At 33.5% G+C, this 18903-nt stretch overlaps 2 protein-coding genes across 2 annotated transcripts; one reads left to right on the top strand and one right to left on the bottom strand.

The window, feature by feature from the left end:
* Window positions 1-8171: 8171 nt before the first annotated feature.
* Window positions 8172-12788, top strand: LOC133702894 (organic cation/carnitine transporter 4). Its single transcript, XM_062127224.1, has 2 exons — window positions 8172-8769; window positions 11427-12788. The coding sequence occupies exons 1-2, from the start codon at window positions 8346-8348 to the stop codon at window positions 12602-12604; spliced, it is 1602 nt and encodes a 533-aa protein (XP_061983208.1). The 5' UTR covers window positions 8172-8345; the 3' UTR covers window positions 12605-12788.
* Window positions 12789-16989: 4201 nt separating this feature from the next.
* On the bottom strand, window positions 16990-18646 carry LOC133703225 (uncharacterized). Its single transcript, XM_062127682.1, has 2 exons — window positions 18079-18646; window positions 16990-17402 (listed from the first exon to the last, which is right to left on the bottom strand). Exons 1-2 carry the CDS (start codon window positions 18435-18437, stop codon window positions 17342-17344), a joined length of 420 nt encoding a protein of 139 aa, XP_061983666.1. The 5' UTR covers window positions 18438-18646; the 3' UTR covers window positions 16990-17341.
* Between the last annotated feature and the right edge of the window lie 257 nt (window positions 18647-18903).

The raw sequence follows: 18903 nt of genomic DNA, 5'->3' as shown, positions 1-18903 counted from the left end.
AAACACCCCATTTTTCCTGTATACTTCTTGTTAAAGTAATTAAGATCGAACACAAAAAGGAGGCTAGAATTCTGAATAATCTGTATATTATGAAATGCCTTAATGTTAATCTAAATACAACTAAAGTATATATAGGTTGAACTGAAAGTACTATTCTACCCTTAATAAATAAGACTACATAAATATTATTTAACATCTCCCCTCAAACTCACGATACGGCAGCTACAAGCATCGAGAGTTTGCCAACCAGAAAACAAAAACGAGAGATGGAGTGCACCTTGGTAAAGAAATCTGCAATCTGCAAGGAAGAAGGAACAAAAGGCAAAGTAATGGTTCCATGCTTGAGATGATGACGAGTAAGATGACAATCGATCTCAATGTGCTTAGTCCGCTCATGAAAAATCGAGTTGTGAGCAATCTGAATAGAACTCTGGTTGTCACAATACATAGGAATAGGATGAGAAAATGAAACTCCCATATCAGCAAGTAACCAACGTAACCAAACAATCTCTTTGGTAGTAGATGTCATGGCACGATATTCTGCTTCGGTGGATGATTGAGAAACAATAGATTGTTTCTTGCTCTTCCAAGAAATAAGAGAATCACCTAAAAAGATACAAAACCCGGTAATAGACTTACGATCTGTGAGATCACTACCATGATCAGCATCAGAATATGCACGCAGCTCCAAGGAAGAGGTGGATGAAAGTAAAAGACTCTGAAAAACGGTACCCCGAAGATATCGCAAAATACGAAGAACAGCTGCCCAGTGAACAGTAGTAGGAGAAGCAACAAATTGACTAACAACATGAACATCATATGCAATATCTGGACGAGTAATGGTGAGATATACCAAACTCCCAACAATAGTGCGGTATAAAGTAGGATCTATCAAAGGTAAACCATCAGAAGAAGAGTACCTCGCGTTAACCTCAATAGGAGTATCTACAGTCTTGTTATCAGTAAGTCTAGCCCGCTCAAGAATATCTGCAACATCTTTAGACTGGGAAAGAAGGTAACCTCTAGGTGAGTATGTTACCTCAATACCCAGGAAATATCGAAGATAACCCAAATCCTTCATCTCAAATCGTCTAGCCAACTCTGTCTTCAAAACTGAAATACCACCAATATCATCACCAGTAATAATCATGTCATCAACATATAAAGACAGAATGATACGACCTGCATCAGTGCACTTAATAAAAAGAGCAGAATCATGACTGCTAGAAACAAAGCCAAGAGACGAGATCACAATAGAGAATTTCTCAAACCAAGCACGGGGTGCTTGTTTGAGACCATATAATGCTTTTTTAAGCTTACAAACATATCCAGAGTCATGTGAAATACCAGGAGGGGGTGCCATAAAAACTTCTTCTTGAAGATCTCCATTCAAGAAGGCATTTTTAACATCAAGCTGAGAAATATGCCACTGACGAATCGAAGCTACGGCAATAAGAGTACGAATAGTAGTCATTTTTGCAACCGGGGCAAATGTCTCCTCATAGTCCATACCATACTGTTGAGAGTATCCTTTTGCAACCAGCCTAGCTTTGTATCGCTCAATAGACCCATCAGAATTAGTCTTGATCTTATACACCCAACGACAACCAACAACACTCTTACCAGGAGGTAGAGGAACCAAATCCCAAGTATCTGTCTTATGCAAAGCAGAAAGTTCCTCATCCATAGCTTGCTGCCAAAGCGGATCAAGAATTGCCTCTTTATAGGAAGAGGGCTCAACATGACAATGAATAGAGGCTAAAAAGGAAGTAAATGATGAAGAATAACAAGAATAAGCAAAATCTGGTAGTTTTGTAGACTTACGAATACGAATGGACTGACGTAGAGGTGGATCCACAATCTCAGATGAAGCTTGAGGGGTTGTAGATGAGAATGGAGCTTCAGATGTGCTAGAGAGTAAAGTACCAGTACCTGCAGGATTATGAGTACAAATTGATCGAACATGGAGAGAGATATCATTACCAGAATCCTCAGAAAATGGATCTATACTAATAAGATCAGATTTAGTCAGGCTATGAGTAGTGGATGGAATAGAAAAGAAAGGTATATGCTCAAGGAAGACAACATGACGGGACACATAAAGTTTCTGAGTTATTGGATCAAAACAACGATATCCTTTTTTTCCTTCACCATAACCCAGAAAGACACAAATAGCAGATTTAGAGGATAGCTTACTACGTTCTACATGAGGACGAAGAACGAAACAAGTACAACCAAAGACTCTAAATGATGAATAATCAGGGATATACCCATATAACTTTTCAAAAGGAGATATACCCGAATTATGAGAAGATGGAATCGTATTAATCAAACTTACAGCAGTAAGAACAACTTCTCCCCAAAACTCATTAGGAACAAAAGCAGATAACAAGAGAGAACGAGCAGTTTCGACAATATGCCTATGTTTTCTTTCAGCAACACCATTTTGCTTAGGAGTATCTGTACATGAAGTTTGGTGGATGGTTACATCTAAGGCTAGCAATTGGCAAAATTTATTAGAGGTGTATTCCCCACCCAAATCACACCTAAAGCATTTGATCACAGCAGAATATTGAGTTTTGATAAGAGCTCGAAAAGCTGCATATATCTCAAAGAATTCAGAACGATGTTTCATTAAATAAACCCAACAATAACGAGTATGATCATCAATAAAAGAGACATAATATCGAGACCCTTCTTTGGTGGCAACAGGAGAAGGTCCCCATATATCAGAATGAATCAAATCAAATGGTGAAGAAGAAACAGAAACACTTCGATTAAAAGGTAAGGCGGAAAATTTTGCCAATTTACATCCACTACAATCAGAAATGTCACAAGTTTTCAAATTTCCTAAAGCTCCTGTGGATGCCAAAAATCTCAAACGAGAAGACGAAACATGACCTAAACGGGAATGCCATAAATAAAAACTAGAAGATGAAAGGCTCAAACGAAAGGAAGACAAATCAACGGTAGTAGTAGCAGCGGCAGCAGCAGCAATTGGTACTTTTAACTCATCCAAAATATAAAGTTCATTCTCCCTACGGCCTGTCCCAATCAGCTTCTGAGACTGCAGATCCTGTATACAACAAAACGAACCAGAAAACATGACTAAATAATCACCAGAATCACATATTTGACCAACAGACGCAAGATTCAGTTTGAGTTGTGGAATAAGATAAACATTAGGGAGAGACATGTGAGGTGTGACAACAGAACCAACCCTTGTGTAAGGCTTATTCTGATGATTAGAGAATGGCTTAGAAGGCACTGCTAATACTAAAAGATTTGAAGCAGAAAGAATTTCCTTTTCAGAATAAGACTGAAGGCGTATTTCTTTAGCCAATAACTCACTAACAATAGAGTCAACAGAAGACAGTGGAGAACGATGCTGAATTGAACCTCCAAGTCCTTCGAAATCACTGCGAAGTGCTGTTAAAAATTGTACCAGTCGTTGCTGCTCTCTACGCTCAATATAGGCACCACATGCCTTTAATTCTGCTGATTCTGTAAGAGCCAATTGATCCCAAAGATCTGTCATAGCAGAATAAAACTCTTGGATACTCATATTCTTCTGATGAAGAGCTCGTATGTCATTCTCTAATTGATACTGTTTTGCAAAGTTTGATTGTGTAAATAACCTTTGCAGATGATCCCAAACCTCTTTTGCTGTCTCATACTTCGCCAACTGCATACCTATCGAATGCTCAACAGAATTGTTGATCCAAGTAATGATCTTTGCATTATTTGCTTCCCATGTATCTATCAAAACAACATCCCCCTCCTCAATATTCTTAGGTATTATATAAGTCCCACTAACATACCCCCACATCTTCTTTCCCTTAAGGAAATTTCTCATTACATAACTCCAATACGAATAGTTCTTTCCAACTAACTTCACACTCACAGACTGAAGCGAATCATCTCTTTCAGTAGCCATAATCAACAATCACAGATAACCAGAATGCAAAAGCAGCGGAAAACAAAATACTAAATTGCAGAAACTAAACAAATCCCTTCTTGAAATTATACGATTACTCCAAAACACATAACAAATTTGTAAAAACTGAATGCAAATACTAAATTGCAGAAGCTGAAGGGAAGACGAAATACCAAAATAATTGCAGAAACTGTCGAAATACCTAATTTTGCAGAAGCCGAAGACAAAATATCAATCCAAAAAAAAAATTGTTGGATAAGCGAAGCTGTATTTGGGATTAAGCTTTGTTTCATAAAATCAGCTCTGATACCATGTTAAAGTAATTAAGATCGAACACAAAAAGGAGGCTAGAATTCTGAATAATCTGTATATTATGAAATGCCTTAATGTTAACCTAAATACAACTAAAGTATATATAGGTTGAACGGAAAGTACTATTCTACCCTTAATAAATAAGACTACATAAATATTATTTAACACTTCTAATATTGGCACATGATCTTCGTTAAAACATCTTGCTGCAATGATATTGTAGGACCTAACTTGATTCTTTTCCTGTGATGTGAATGAACTACAGTTAAAACCAATGAAGTAAAATATGCCGATTAAGTTAACAAAAGAATCAAATTTACCGCTTCTTTTGCATAAGACACACAGTAAGATCTCCCTTCCTTGGTTGTTTCTTCCTCAATTTCACTAAGGAAACAAATAGTGCCTCAAACCAAACTTTCGTGTAATCAGGGAGATCTTCCATGCTTGTATCCCATCTGAAATAAATTCATTAATCACCACTCAGTTAATCACGCCGTCAAATCTGTGTTTAGAGTTGCAATTACAGAACCAGGATTTAATCTAGTATACCTCTCAATCATTTTGGTGAACTGCTCAAGTTCTTCAATAGTACTATGTACATCATATATGTCATCCAATATGGATACAAGCATAGTAGATTTGGTTAGTATCTGTCGGGCAAGAGCGTACTGTGGCTGGATAAACAGGCCTAACACCACAATGTAACACTCGATCAATCTGTCTTGAGCGAAAGGTAGCTTTGTCGTAAAGTCCAACTCTTTCCACCACCTACAGTGCACAAATGTAATTAATATTTTCCATCTGTTTAAATAATTCTTATTCTCCTCTAATAATCTTGCTTATAATAATTACTTGGAGAGATTTCTCAGCTCCTCCTGGTATAACTTTTCCAGCATATTAAAATTCGACTTTGCAGGCTTTAATACAGGTTCGATATGCAGCTTGTCTTGCTCGTAGAAAGATATGGAATACCATTGTTCATACTTTACTATGCCCCCGTGCACGGGTCGATTTAAGGCATGAGTTACTTGGTCAGCAAGAGGAGAAACCAATCGAGCTACCATGGACTTGAGGTGAGTTTCAGTAAACACAAGAGCTTCATCCAGTATAATTTCTCCGTGAGCACTGAGGTATGAAGCTTCATACAAACTTAATAACCCTTTCACATCTTTTGTAAGATTTCCCTTGAAGTTGCCTTTGTCATCCTTGTACTTGTTGAATACATCTGCTTCACCGGTTGATAAACACATTAGAAGATAGCAATGAATCTACAATAAAATAAGAGTTGAGTAAATTTGAAAATGATCTTTTCGAATATATCCCTTTTGGTTCTGGAAGGAGGGTATGTCCATATGGTGTGGCCATTGTTGAGGTTACCCTAGCAAGTTTTGTCTACCTTTTTGAATGGGAACTCTCTAGTGGAATTAATGGTGCCAGAAAATCTAGACATGGATGAAGCCTTTGGTATTGCAGTTAGAAGAAAAAACAATCTGTGCTTGATTCCCATTCCTTACCACATACTACACCTGCTGGATAAAAAGAATCACCAGCAACATTCCATGTATTGAATGTTTATTTCATATACTGTATCAACATTTTTGTATTGCTCAATGGAGAATCTATAAAACTCTCTATATGTTTATCTTTCTCTGTAAAGTAGTCTCCTCTCATACTATGCCACACTGACAATGCTGTGTTAAATGGACTCTCAAAGTCTCTGTTTGGGCTGCCTTACTTTCAGAATATATGGGTTTATTTATTGTGGCCTTAGGCTTTATAATGTTGGACTGGGCTTACATAAAATGTAGGCTTAGGGCTAGTCATTTACAAGAAAACTGCGAATTAATATGAAAGCTCCTTGTCTATGCTTGGAAAGTACTATGAAATTATGTCCCGAAAAGTAATTTTGTTTTGAAAGTTGTTTTTATTAAAAGTCTATCTCTTATATTTAACATCATCATGGAAAATTAATTTGAAAATATTTTCTAGTATTTTGTTATGCTATAGAAAATAACTTATTAATATTATAATTTATTTTTAAGTTTATTAAAAAAATAAAGACTAGATAAATAAAAAAAGTTGAAGAAAAATAAAATTGATAAAACAAATCTAATTTTATAAATTATTTTAAATAAAATAAACAATAATAAAAATAATAAAAATCAAACCTAACAAGTAAAAAAGTTAAAAAATAATAAAATAAAATAAAAATTTAAATTTTATAAATTATTTAAAAAAATAGTTGTTTTTTAATCAGAAAAAGATATTTCATCGCTTACAGAAACAAACCTTAAAAAATTGACTTCAGACCTATGAAATGTAAAAAATTATAAATCATAAAAATTTATATAACTATCAATCACATTTTGTAAACTCTCAATTAGAGTTTAGGTTTCATCAATCCTAGCTCCGAGGCAAAATTTATTAAGATATCACTAATTCTTTATATGCTATCTTAGGTGAAGGGAATGTCTAGAAAAGTGGTAGAGATTGATTTTAAAAGTGATATTTTATTTAAAAATATATTATAATATTTTTTTATTTTTTAAAATTTATTTTTAATATTAGTATAAAAAACAATGTAAAAACATAAAAAATAAATTAAAGCAAAATATCTTTTCAAAAATTTATAAAATTACGATTCGATCACAACGCTAAACACCCTTGAAATGTGTGCAAAACAAAGTTTCATGTGATAAGAGCATAAGTGCAAACTAAGGTTGTCAATTCCGTTTCGGTAGATGTTTTGTTTTTTCAATTGGAATGGAATGTTTCAGTTTCGGAGTGTTTCGGCGCGCCGTTTTGGGGTTGTGCAGTTCATATATATATATATATATATATATATATATATATATATATATATATATATATATATATATATATATTCAACAAACATAATTTAAATTCAAAATAAATTAATTATAAACTATGCAATACAAATACAATGCCAAACAAATATAATTTCAAATTTTAAAATATTTCTAAATAGTCAAGATTAAATAGATCTTTAACTTAAAGTAATTCAACTTAAACAAAATATCAAAATATTATGAAAGTAAAATATTTTAACAAAAATATTTAAATATAAAGTTAGGTCAATGTTATCAAGTGACTAATGGAATCTAAAACATCCATTGTTTTGCTCAAATTCCTACAAAGTATAAACATGAAAAAAAACAACATGAATATAAACCATATATATTAGTGATAATTCTAATTTTAAAAAATTAATATCATTGTTAATGAAAATAGTAATAATAATTTTCAATATTATTATTAATATCATTGCTATTGAAAATAGTAATGAAAAAGAGCTTTTTATAATCGGGTGGTTTAATTAATGAAATTGAGCAAGGTTCAATTTGATTCATTGGCTTTTCAAGAGCGAAACGGAACATGTGGAATGAAACCGGAACGTTTCGGGCGGAATTTAGCCGAAAACTCCGAAACGGATCGAGATTTAAAATAAGATAAAATTTATTTCATTTTGTTTTATTTTTTAAATTAATATAAAATGTTTCGATCATTTCAGATGGAATAAAACGAAATTGACAATTTTGATGCAAACTACAAATAAAACCACAAGTGTTCGAGTTGACAGGAGAATAATTACAAAGCCAAGCAATCGTATATACGAATGTGCTATTAGATCCCAATTGAGCCTCGGCACTCACAATTCAACGGTGCTGCAGTATTCCTCGAACTTTTTTTACCCTTTATCATCTCGGATGGCACCCTACCCAAATCCAACGACCATTCATCTCTCCACGTGTCAATTTAAAAAATAAAGGGCTTGATTTCTTTCCAAGTGTCTTCCCGACCACACAACACCACAACTCTAGTTTTTTTTTCCTAAATTCCTCCGGAAACGGCCAAAAAGTGTGAGATGCATATCCCCATACAACTCTGCTTCTATATATATATACTTTCTTTATATATAGTGTTATTTTATTTTTAACATCAACATTCCTTCTCCTTTTTTGTTATTATTTATTTTTTCCGGCCTATTTATGGTGGTCTTGCTCCTCTACATATATTACTCACCACACTTGAAAATATCCACCTTGTTCCTGCGACACCGATAGATATATTATACATGTCTGTCATCCCCTCATCGGACCCGGACCTCCGGTCACCCTTGCTATCTTCTTTAGAAGAACCGGCAAGGAAACCCGAGAAGGGACCAGACGTTCAAAAGCTAACAATAGATGACATGTTACAGAAACATTGTGGTGAATTTGGGACATGGCAATTACGTCACTTTGTGTTAACATGCTTGGCTTGGGCGCTTGAGGCCTTCCATACTATGGTGATGATATTTGCTGACCGTGAGCCGGAGTTTAGGTGTCTTGGTTCGGGTTGTGATGAGATGGCTAAAAGTGTTTGTGGGTTTGAACCTGGTTCGTGGGATTGGGTTGGTGGTGCGGGGAGCTCAACGGTGGCTCAGTGGGGGTTGGTTTGTGGAGAAAAGTACAAGGTTGGGTTGGTTCAAGCTGTTTTCTTCGGTGGCTGCATGATTGGTGAGTATGAGTTGTCTCTCTTTGTTTTTTTCTTTTTTTTCTTTTTTAAGTGCAATGCATCTCGATCTCTGTTTTTTTACCTTGGTATTTGTTCTTTTCTTTTTCCCCTTTCCTTTTCTATTGAAAAAAATGCAGAATTATAATTGGAACGGTGATAGAGTTCAAATAGCATTCATGTTAAAATTTTAGTTGAAATAAAAATTAAATTTTATTGGACTCTAATTAAGAAGAAAATTTCAATCAAAGCAACTAAAATTATTTCTAATTATTTGGATTTTGAACTCTGATCGCTTGGAAAGATTCTAAAATTTAGATGGGAGCAATGAGATTCTTTTATTTATTTTTTTAATTCTTGGAGAAAGAAGTCATGGGTTGAGTTTGTGATTCTCTCCCTTCGTTATAACGTGAATGTCATTACGTTTTGATCTCTGTTTATTAAAATTTTAAATTTTATTTTTGTTTAAAATTATTTTTTTATATTTTAAAATCAGTATGACGTGATTATGTCAAAAATAAATATTTAAAAATAAAAAAATATTATTTTAATATATTTATTACTAGCACAATACATTAATATTATTAAAAACAATTTATTTATTTTAGATTTATTTTGTTTGTGTTTCTGATTCTAGTAAAATACCATGGTATTTGATAAGGCAGATACTTCTTTTGTACCAATAGATTGGAATTAAAAAGTAGAGTTTGTCGCTGGTTATTTAATGTTGAAAGGACTCCTAAATTAACTTGCATGTGGAAATAATAATAATAAAAAAATTGTGTGGGATACGACAATATTCTATATCGAGATTAGGTTGGCAAGCTTATCATTATCTCCTTTTTTAATAGGATACTAATCACATGATGATGCATCTTAAGAAGATTAACTTTGTATTATTGCTATAATTTATAAGTTTAGGTTGACAACAATCTTGTTTCCCACAACTTTGTAAGTTGGATAAAATTTGTAGGTTTATAAACTAATTCCTCCACTACAATGCTCAAAAAAGTAATATAAGCCTAGATGGTACAAGTCGGGAATGTTTGGAAGTAAGATAATAATTAGTTTTTCAATTATTATTATTTAAAAATATATTAAAATAATATTTTTTTATTTTTAGTATCATTGCAGCAAGATAATTTGGAACCATTTAAAAAATAAAAATAATTTAAATTTAATCAAAAATAATTGTAAAATATAAAAACAAACCATGGAAGGACAGTTTGGAGGAGAGATCGGGGATAGAGACGATCGTGACTAACAAAAATTAAAAAATCCTGGATGCTTTTTGATAAAGATAAATATAAAGATACTACTAGAAAACTTTTCGTTCCACTAGTTGTGTTTCTTACAGACTTGAGGCTCTCTCTTGTCAGATACAGTCATGTGTATAGATTTCTGTAGTCATTGTTTCTGTCGTTTATGGAGATCACGTGGGATTTAAGTGGAGGAAAACCAAACATAGCCTTTCTTATTTAATATTGTTTGTGGTTGTTGTTTTGTTATTGTAAATAACTAAATCGTGTAGTATATTTATTTTTAAAATGATTTTAATATTATAAAAAATTTAAAATCACAATGACTTCATCTTGTGGCTTCGGAATTGTGATTTTTACATAGCTTTGGAAACAGATTTTGAAATACCACACCGAATACTTTTTTTTATTAGTTTTTTCTGTTTAAAATTTCCGAGAAAACTACATGAACCATAAGCTGTCAAATGGGGTTCTCTACATTTGATCATAAAATGAAGGCATTTTGCGGCAAAAAGTAACCTTAAAAAGGGAAGGATTCCGATAAACCCCCGTAAACTTTCCGAATGGTGTCCGGGATCCTTTATTGCTTTACTAGAAGAATTCACACAAGTGGGTCATTTGACATGATTGATGGCTATGATGATTGCTCGGACTTTCTACTTACTATGGTCACATGAAAATCACATTATAAGCTGCAATGATGCTGAAGATAAACAGCCCAAGCACCTTTTACTTCCTTTTCTTCGGATGCCTCTCAGGAGTTCGGGTCCTGAACCCTTTATTTCTTTTCCTCGTTCTCGGAAGCATCTTTAGCATGCTTCTTCTTCCCTACTTTATGAATTTCTTGAGGCACTTTCTCTACAATAAATGCTGTGATCAACCCCACTTTCTTTTTTGTTATCAATGGGGGGGTCACGCATCACTTGGCATGCATGCATTACAATAAAGTCTCTGCCATTTGCTATCACGAAATAATCAATTTATAAAATATTGTGGCAATTCACAAGGAAACAATGGAGCCTACGCCTCTAACTTCTTTGTCAATATATATCTAGTACTGAAGTTAGGTGTGGCTGTAAATTAACTTATTTTATAATAAGTTTTCTTTTTTGTTCGCAAACAGAACTGGATTTTTACGAGTTCAAGATGGAGTGTCAATGTAAAATATTCAAGGAATAGAGAACCTTGTTATGGTAGAACTGAACTATTGAATCTGAGCCTACAAAATTTATGTGTATGTACTAGAATGAAATCCCAAGTTCACAAGACATTGCTGGAAATTTTGCACTGAGGGTGTGTCACGAAAATACCTTAAATGTTAGGTCAAGGATCCCAACTTTTCAATTATAATGTGAAGTTTAAATTAAGATTGTGATTGATGAATGTTATCTTAATTTTTTCAGGTGCTGGAACATTTGGTCATCTCTCGGACTCTACGCTAGGAAGAAAAGGCTCCTTGACAGTAGTTTGCTTACTAAATGCTGTGTTTGGTTGCTTAACAGCATTAGCCCCAGACTACTGGACCTATCTCCTACTTCGTCTCCTCACCGGTTTCAGCACTGGTGGCGTTGGCCTCTGCGCCTTTGTTCTTGCTACCGAGCCTGTAGGATCCTCGAAACGTGGTGCGGCTGGCATGTCCACATTCTATTTTTTCTCAACTGGAATAGCAATGCTGTCAGGTATAGCTTACATTTTCCCCTCTTGGCGGGAGCTGTACATTGCCTCGTCTATCCCCTCTATCCTTTTCCTTGTCATTGTTCTTCCTTTTATCTCTGAGTCCCCGCGTTGGTACCTTGTTCGTGGGAGGATCAATGAAGCAATGACATTAATGAGGACCATTGCTAAATCTAATGGAAAACATCTTCCTGATGGAGTTGTCTTGGCCCTTGATGAAGATGTAAATGAAAGTTATGTCAATGACCAAAGTGACAAGCAAGGTTTTGCTACAAAAGAAGCAATAACTGGTTCTGTAATTGACGTAATTCGCTCACCAGTCACCCGTGTTCGCCTGTTTTTAGCAGTAGCAATCAACTTCATGTGCTCAGTTGTCTACTATGGCCTTAGCCTGAATGTTGTCAACCTTGATACCAACCTTCACCTAAATGTGGTGCTTAATGCAGTGGCTGAAATGCCAGCATTCACTATAACAGCACTTTTGTTGGACAAGTTTGGAAGGAAACCATTGACAATCGGGACTCTATGGTTCAGCGGCTTTTTCTGCTTTGCAGGGTGTTTGATGGGAGGTGTTGGGATATGGAAAGTGGTGAGGATGATTTGTGGGATTTTGGGTATTTTTGGGATGGCTGGGACATATAATTTGCTGTTTATATACACAGCAGAGTTGTTTCCTACAGTTGTTAGAAATGTAGCCCTTGGTTGTGCAACGCAATCAGCACAAATGGGGGCAATATTGGCACCCTTCATCGTAGTTATGGGTGGTGCATTACCATTTGCAGTTTTCGCAAGTTGTGGTTTTGTAGGAGGATTGCTTGCATTTTACCTGCCAGAGACGCTAAATCGGCCATTGTATGACACGATCACTGGAATGAAGGAAGGAGAAGGTGGTTTGTCAGGTGTGTGAACGTGTTTGTATGTTTTGCAATTTTGTTGCTTTAGATTCATTAGATAAAGCTTTTGTGAGGTTTTGCTTCTAAGATCTCCTGCTGCCCCCTCTCCTGATTCCCGACCTTCATCGGTGCAGAAAGCAATGTGTCCATGTTATGAAACAGCATGCTTATCTGGTCATCATACAGTACTTGCATAAATTTGAAGCTCCACTACTATAGAGAGAGAGAGAGATGTAAATGAGTCTAAATCTAAAAATAATGTAACTGAAAATCGCGAGACATCATACCAATTCTCCAGAAACAATTCTTCAAGGAGAAGCAAATATCTTGGAAGCTTATCTCAGTCAAAAATCCTCTCCCCGTTTGAAAATAGCAAGAACAGGATAGAGCTAACAATGCAGAGCCAGGTTTCGAAAGTTCCATGGGTAGCTTTAGCTGCTTCAAGAAGCTTTACCAAACAAGATTGCAAAATTACATATAAAACTAAAGAAATATTATATAGTAGATTTAAACATAGTTTTAATTGTTAGTTAAAAAATATATATGACATGCATCAATTCAATATGATTCAGATAAATAACATGAATATAGCAAATTAGATAAAAGGTAAACTTTAACTTCAAATTAAAGTTGCTAATATCCTCCTTTAACAATTAAGCTAGTTTGCACAATGAATTAAAAAAAAAGAAAGATAAAAGCCTATATAGTCATTAGCCTATAGAGTCATTGCAATAGTAATTAGAATAATATAATGATCATTTTGTTTTTCTCAAACCAAACCATTTGACTAATTGTTGGGGCCAATTTGGTCTTTTTCTGATATAATCGAGCTTGTGATAACAAGTGATTTTGAATAGTCAAGTAAATATTTGTCACAAATAGATAGTGATTTGCACTAGATAGATTACGTGGATGGCCTACCAGATATATTTATAGACTACTGAGACAGATTTAGATCCAAAATGAGGTATGATTGTTCCAAACCAAAATGATGATTTAAAAATACTATAATTTTTAATCTGACCATTGAATTAGACTCAAATTTTTACATGAATTTCTAAAGGTTATTTTTTCTATAGCAGCTACTACATCACTATACGGACTGTCAGATCTTTATATATCAAAAATCCAGCCCTGGACCTCGGTATGGGCCAATTTTGTTATTTTCTTTGTTAATTTTGGATTTTATGATTATTGCCATTGTATTTTTCTATTTTTATTTTGTTTCCCAGTTGATGGAGGGTATTAGGCCCATTTAAGGTTTTGTAAACCTCCTAAAGAGGTTGACTTCTTAAGTATTATTTTCAAAGAGAATAAAATTGTGAATTTAAAGTTTTCATCTACAATTCTTTTCGCTCATCAAATTTCTATGTTTTGTGTTTTTTTGTTATCTTTAACTTTCGCCAGCATCATTTTCATATAGTCTACTTATCATTCTCATATTGATCGAGGATAAATAAGTCTTTTAATATAGCATAAATAGGTCTTTTAATATAGCAGATGCATAGTAAAATGACTTAAATATTTTTAAAAGCAAAGTTTTAAAAACTAGTGTCTAAGAGTGTTTCGATCTTTCTATGTATTGCTAGCACAATGAAATGACTACATTTAACTTAAAGCAAAAAAATTGAAACTAATGTACAAGGGTGTTTTCAAATTTTCATCATAGTTTTTTAGTTATAATTAATGTGAATGATGAGCAATTTAGTCTCTTAACAAATATAAAAATATAATTAAAAAAACAAAAAATAGGAAGGGCAATTCATATAGTCAATGTGAATGACTATTTTGCAGGCACTAGCGAGTGGAAGACGCACACGCTCTTTAGATGGCGTGTGCAACACTTCCAAACAGTCAAATGCCACCTTCTGTAATGGTGTTGGAAGTTTCGAGTTGTTCTCTTCATGATGGTTGGGCTTGTGTGCACAATATTGTAGTAGATAGGCTATATTTTTTTTCTCTTTTTTCCTTGAATTTCATGCCAACCATTCTAAAAGTAAAATGTGTTTTGTCAGTTTTTATTTATATCAGTTTGAATTTTTAATTTTTTGATTGTTATTTGTTTTGCTTTTAATGCTTTTTAAGGTTGATTTTTTTTTAATTACATCCCTCAACATTTTATTTCATTTAACTTTTTACCCTTTTTTTAATTGTTTTTTAACTTTATCCCTCACATTTATTAACATATATGACTCTAGTTTTATTTTATTAAATGTATTCATTTGTTTTTTTATTCACAATTAATTTTTTTATATCAAAAAAATTCACAATTAGTTTTTTTATATAAAAAAAAACATGTTAACATTTGATTTATTGCGTATTAACTGACCAGCATCTTCTATTTCATGAAAAATAAGTAAATAGAAAATTATCCTAGAATAGGGTGGTATATAAAGTAATATGTCACATATGCATGCACATACTAAGACAATTTTAAAAAAATCGAGTCTTCAACTCCATCCATTATTGAAAGCTGAGATTGGATCACGAAAAGGAGAGACCACAACACTATGTAACTGTCATATTAACACCATCCATTATTATTAATATGGCCCCCATCGTTCTGTATATACAGATATTAATAATAAAAAAAAAAGAGCTAACGCTGGTGGTGATTTTATTTTACGGTGCTCCAAGATATATTTTCTATTCATTTCAATAGTATAATTACTGTCTTATCTCTTTTTTTTTTTTTACTTTGCTTCAAGGTTAGGATGGTCTATGCCACATGATATTAATGTTTTTGGAGAATTAAATGGAGTTATTTTGGTAATTATATTTGTAAATACAAAATAAAATAACAAATTTAACCCTAAAATAAAATACTTCCATGTTTTTTTGCACAAGGACGATTTTGTATTTTCATGATTGGTCAAACAGTGCAATTACAACATTACTCATGTCATTCCAATTTATTAGCCTTGCATTCAGGGGCTTTGTGGTAATTTTCTCATGGTCTGTTTGTGATTGTTGATCGGTCTTGGGGGCATTTTTGGTTTTGTGCAATAAAAAAATAAACAAGTTGTTGGGGCATGCAAAGCACTTACTAGCATGTCAACCACTCTGCCAACTTCAGACAGTGCTTGCAGCTGAATCTGATGGTTGTTTTAGTGCTTCCGTTGCATCATCGAATTCTTCTCAATGTCCTCTTCCTCCATCCAGGAACTATGTATGATGATTCGGCTTGGTATGGCAGGAAATGACTTTTTTTTCTTCTCTTTCTTCATGGATTTGTGTGTAGACCATGCCGAAAATCAAACCAGCTCTTCAGTTGTTTTGTTCTTTTGATTTAGTCCTTATTCTCTTATTTGCAATTTCTTTTATTTATATTGGTTGTTTTTAATTGGATTTTATTTTTGATTTCATCCGAGTCATTTAATTTTTGAAATTTGTTTTTAAATTTGGTGCTCATTCTATGAATTACTATTTGTTTTGTTTTCAATTGTTTTTTTGATTGATTTGTTTTTTTTATAATTTCACTCTAGAAATTTTTTTTCATTTAATTTTTGTGTCAAATATGGTCATGTTTCTTTTAGTTGCTATTTTTAAATCATTTTCTTGATGGATTGGTTTTTTACAATTTCATCCCTGAATATTTAATTTCATTTGATTTTTACATCGGATTTAGTTCTAATTTTTTTAATTGCTACTTTTTTTTTGCATGTTTTTTTTATTGATTGTTTTCTAAATTTCATCTCTCGATGTCAAATTTAGTCTTAATAATTTTCTCAATTTTGTTTAGGATAATTTTGATTTCTTTTCAAATTTTATCTTTATTTAGTTTTTCCTATCAAATTTTAAGCCCATTTTTTTTTGTTCCCTTTCTTTTGCAAGTTTTTTAATGTTTTCATCATTTAAAATTAAATTGGATAACATTTAAGTTTTTTAATTGAACTCGGGTCAATAATCTAACAAGTTGCAAGTTTTTTAGATTAGATGAAGTTTAGAAGGTTTACCTGATATTGCTTTTGTTTTTTTTTTTAAAGTTGATGTTTTTTTTTAGTTTGACTTCTTTTGTTCTTATTTTTCTTTATTTAAGTTAGCATCAGATTGTTTGATAATCTAGATAAGCTATCTTTTTATTTTTTTATTATTTTTTTGTCAAGTTATTTATTATCATTATTTTTTTTTCTCATACTATTTAAATTGTTCCTTTAACCAATAACTTTGAACTGGAATTTTTTTTATACCTATTATTTTTTATATAAAAAAAAAATTATTATTCCGACAAATCACGGGCTATATGTCTAGTAACTACTATTTAAACATTATGAGTACTCTCATCGAAAGGTATTATGCGTAAACATTATATATGGAGTTTGAACTTAAAAATTCTTATTCCCGTTAAATTTTTTTAATTTTTTCTTCCATGCGATACTAATTTACTCACAACACTGTATCCACAAAAAGAAAACTGCTGTGAAATCAAAAGCGTAAAGAAAATGGTACACACCCATTTGCTTAGAGATGGGATCGTGGGAAAATCTACTCAGAATTACAGACAATAAAACTAAACCTAATTAGGAAGGGGGGAAAAAAAACCCTCCACAGACCCTGCAATTCAAATGGAACATCACTGGTTTTATATTACAAAAGACGAAACTTTGCAACCTCTGTGAGTGGAGATGATAACTTCAGGAGAACTTCCACTTGCAAGAACAACCTCTTGTCGATTCTCTTACAAGAATATTTACTTCCCTACTTATTTTACATAAAGCCAATCACAAATTCTTGATTGAATAGCAAGGCCACTAAATCATCATGAATGGAGTCGGAGAGAATGCTGGAATAACCATCGAAACCCCATTTCGCCTGAAAGTCATGAGAAATATCCAATTAAATGGAAGAAAAAAAAATATCTCACGCAAAATAAATCCAGTTTGTCATTTTTTTTTTATTTCATAAAAACATGAATTAAAGCAGAAACTTTATAATTCTACTACTTGGTCAATCCTGAACCCACCACACCAAATTTTATTTCTTTATAAGCTAATATCATTATTGAAAAAAGGGATAGTCTATATATTATTGGTTTACATGTTAGACTTTCTTATTACGAAAACCAGAGAGCCAATCAACACCAAGAATTGCTCCACTTACAAATAAAGAAATAGAATTAATGATCAGACGCACATACATACAGTATAAAGTATAAACATATATACATGATCATATACAGAACGTATACGTTATGGTCATCTGTATCAGTACTTTGATACATTCTTTGTCCATTGATGTACAGGAATCAATGATGGATTCTCCATTCAAGAATCCTACTGCTACATGTACAAAACTAATTAATCTTGTATAAGGAATTTTAACTTGTCGAAAATCTTTTCCGAATCACTTTCTGAAAGTCTAATTCTGTGAATTGATACAACTCGTTCATTCAATAGTTGAAAGGGATGAAACTTTTCGTGTGATGATTTAGGAAAGCAATGATGGAAGTGGTTACAACACGAAACATGATCAACTAGCAGTTAATTACCTGTAATTGTCAACGTAACCGGAAAGGGTAGCAATTTCACGGACCCTGCCTCCGCCGCGGCCACCAGCAGCAACACTACCTTTCCTATTAAGCACCCTTTCAACTCCTCTCTCCCCCGCCACCACTACGTTATTCTCCGATATCGCACTCAATGATGGCTTCCACTCAACCCCTGAATCATTATTCCCAGCAGTCAAAGACCCTCTTCCTCTCTTCTTCCTCCTATGATCGTTCCTCACCGTCATCAACTCACGTGTCTCCTCCTCCGACTGCCTGCCCACACTTTCAGGAACCTCCAGTGCCCCACCACTTGAGACCCCACAACAAGACACGAATTCCAACAAAAACTTCATGTTCATGTAGTAATATAAGAAAATAACCTCAAAATCAATAAAAATATGTTATTCTGATTATTCAAGTTGAAGAAAACAAAGTTTTCATTAGAAATCTAAAAAGAGGGAGTTTTCAGGGTGATGGTTTGAGAAGTTTTTTTGGGTTTGGCTCCTTCTTTTATAGAAGAAGAGTGAAACTGAAAGCATTTTAGGCCTTATGCGGCCATTGACAGAAATTGGGCATGGATTTTGAGACCATTTACGAGAAAGTCCCTTCAAGTTAATATATGAGTGGATCTGGCGGCGGGCCCGCTGTGTTTACTGTGGAGGGGTGAGATTTGTTTTGGATAATTTTAACTGTGTTCTCCACTCCACATGTTGTGGAGAGGTTAAAGTCAGAAACAATGCATTAATAGCATTTTGGACTGGTGAGCTTGATCAAAGAAGGCTGTGGGAATCGGTTCAATGATCCTACGTGTCACTCCTATCAACT

The sequence above is a fragment of the Populus nigra genome, chromosome 9 (assembly GCF_951802175.1).
Source record: "Populus nigra chromosome 9, ddPopNigr1.1, whole genome shotgun sequence".
Classification (NCBI taxonomy): domain Eukaryota; kingdom Viridiplantae; phylum Streptophyta; class Magnoliopsida; order Malpighiales; family Salicaceae; genus Populus; species Populus nigra.
Note: the sequence above shows the minus strand (reverse complement) of the source record. Positions and strands in the feature narration are given on the sequence as shown.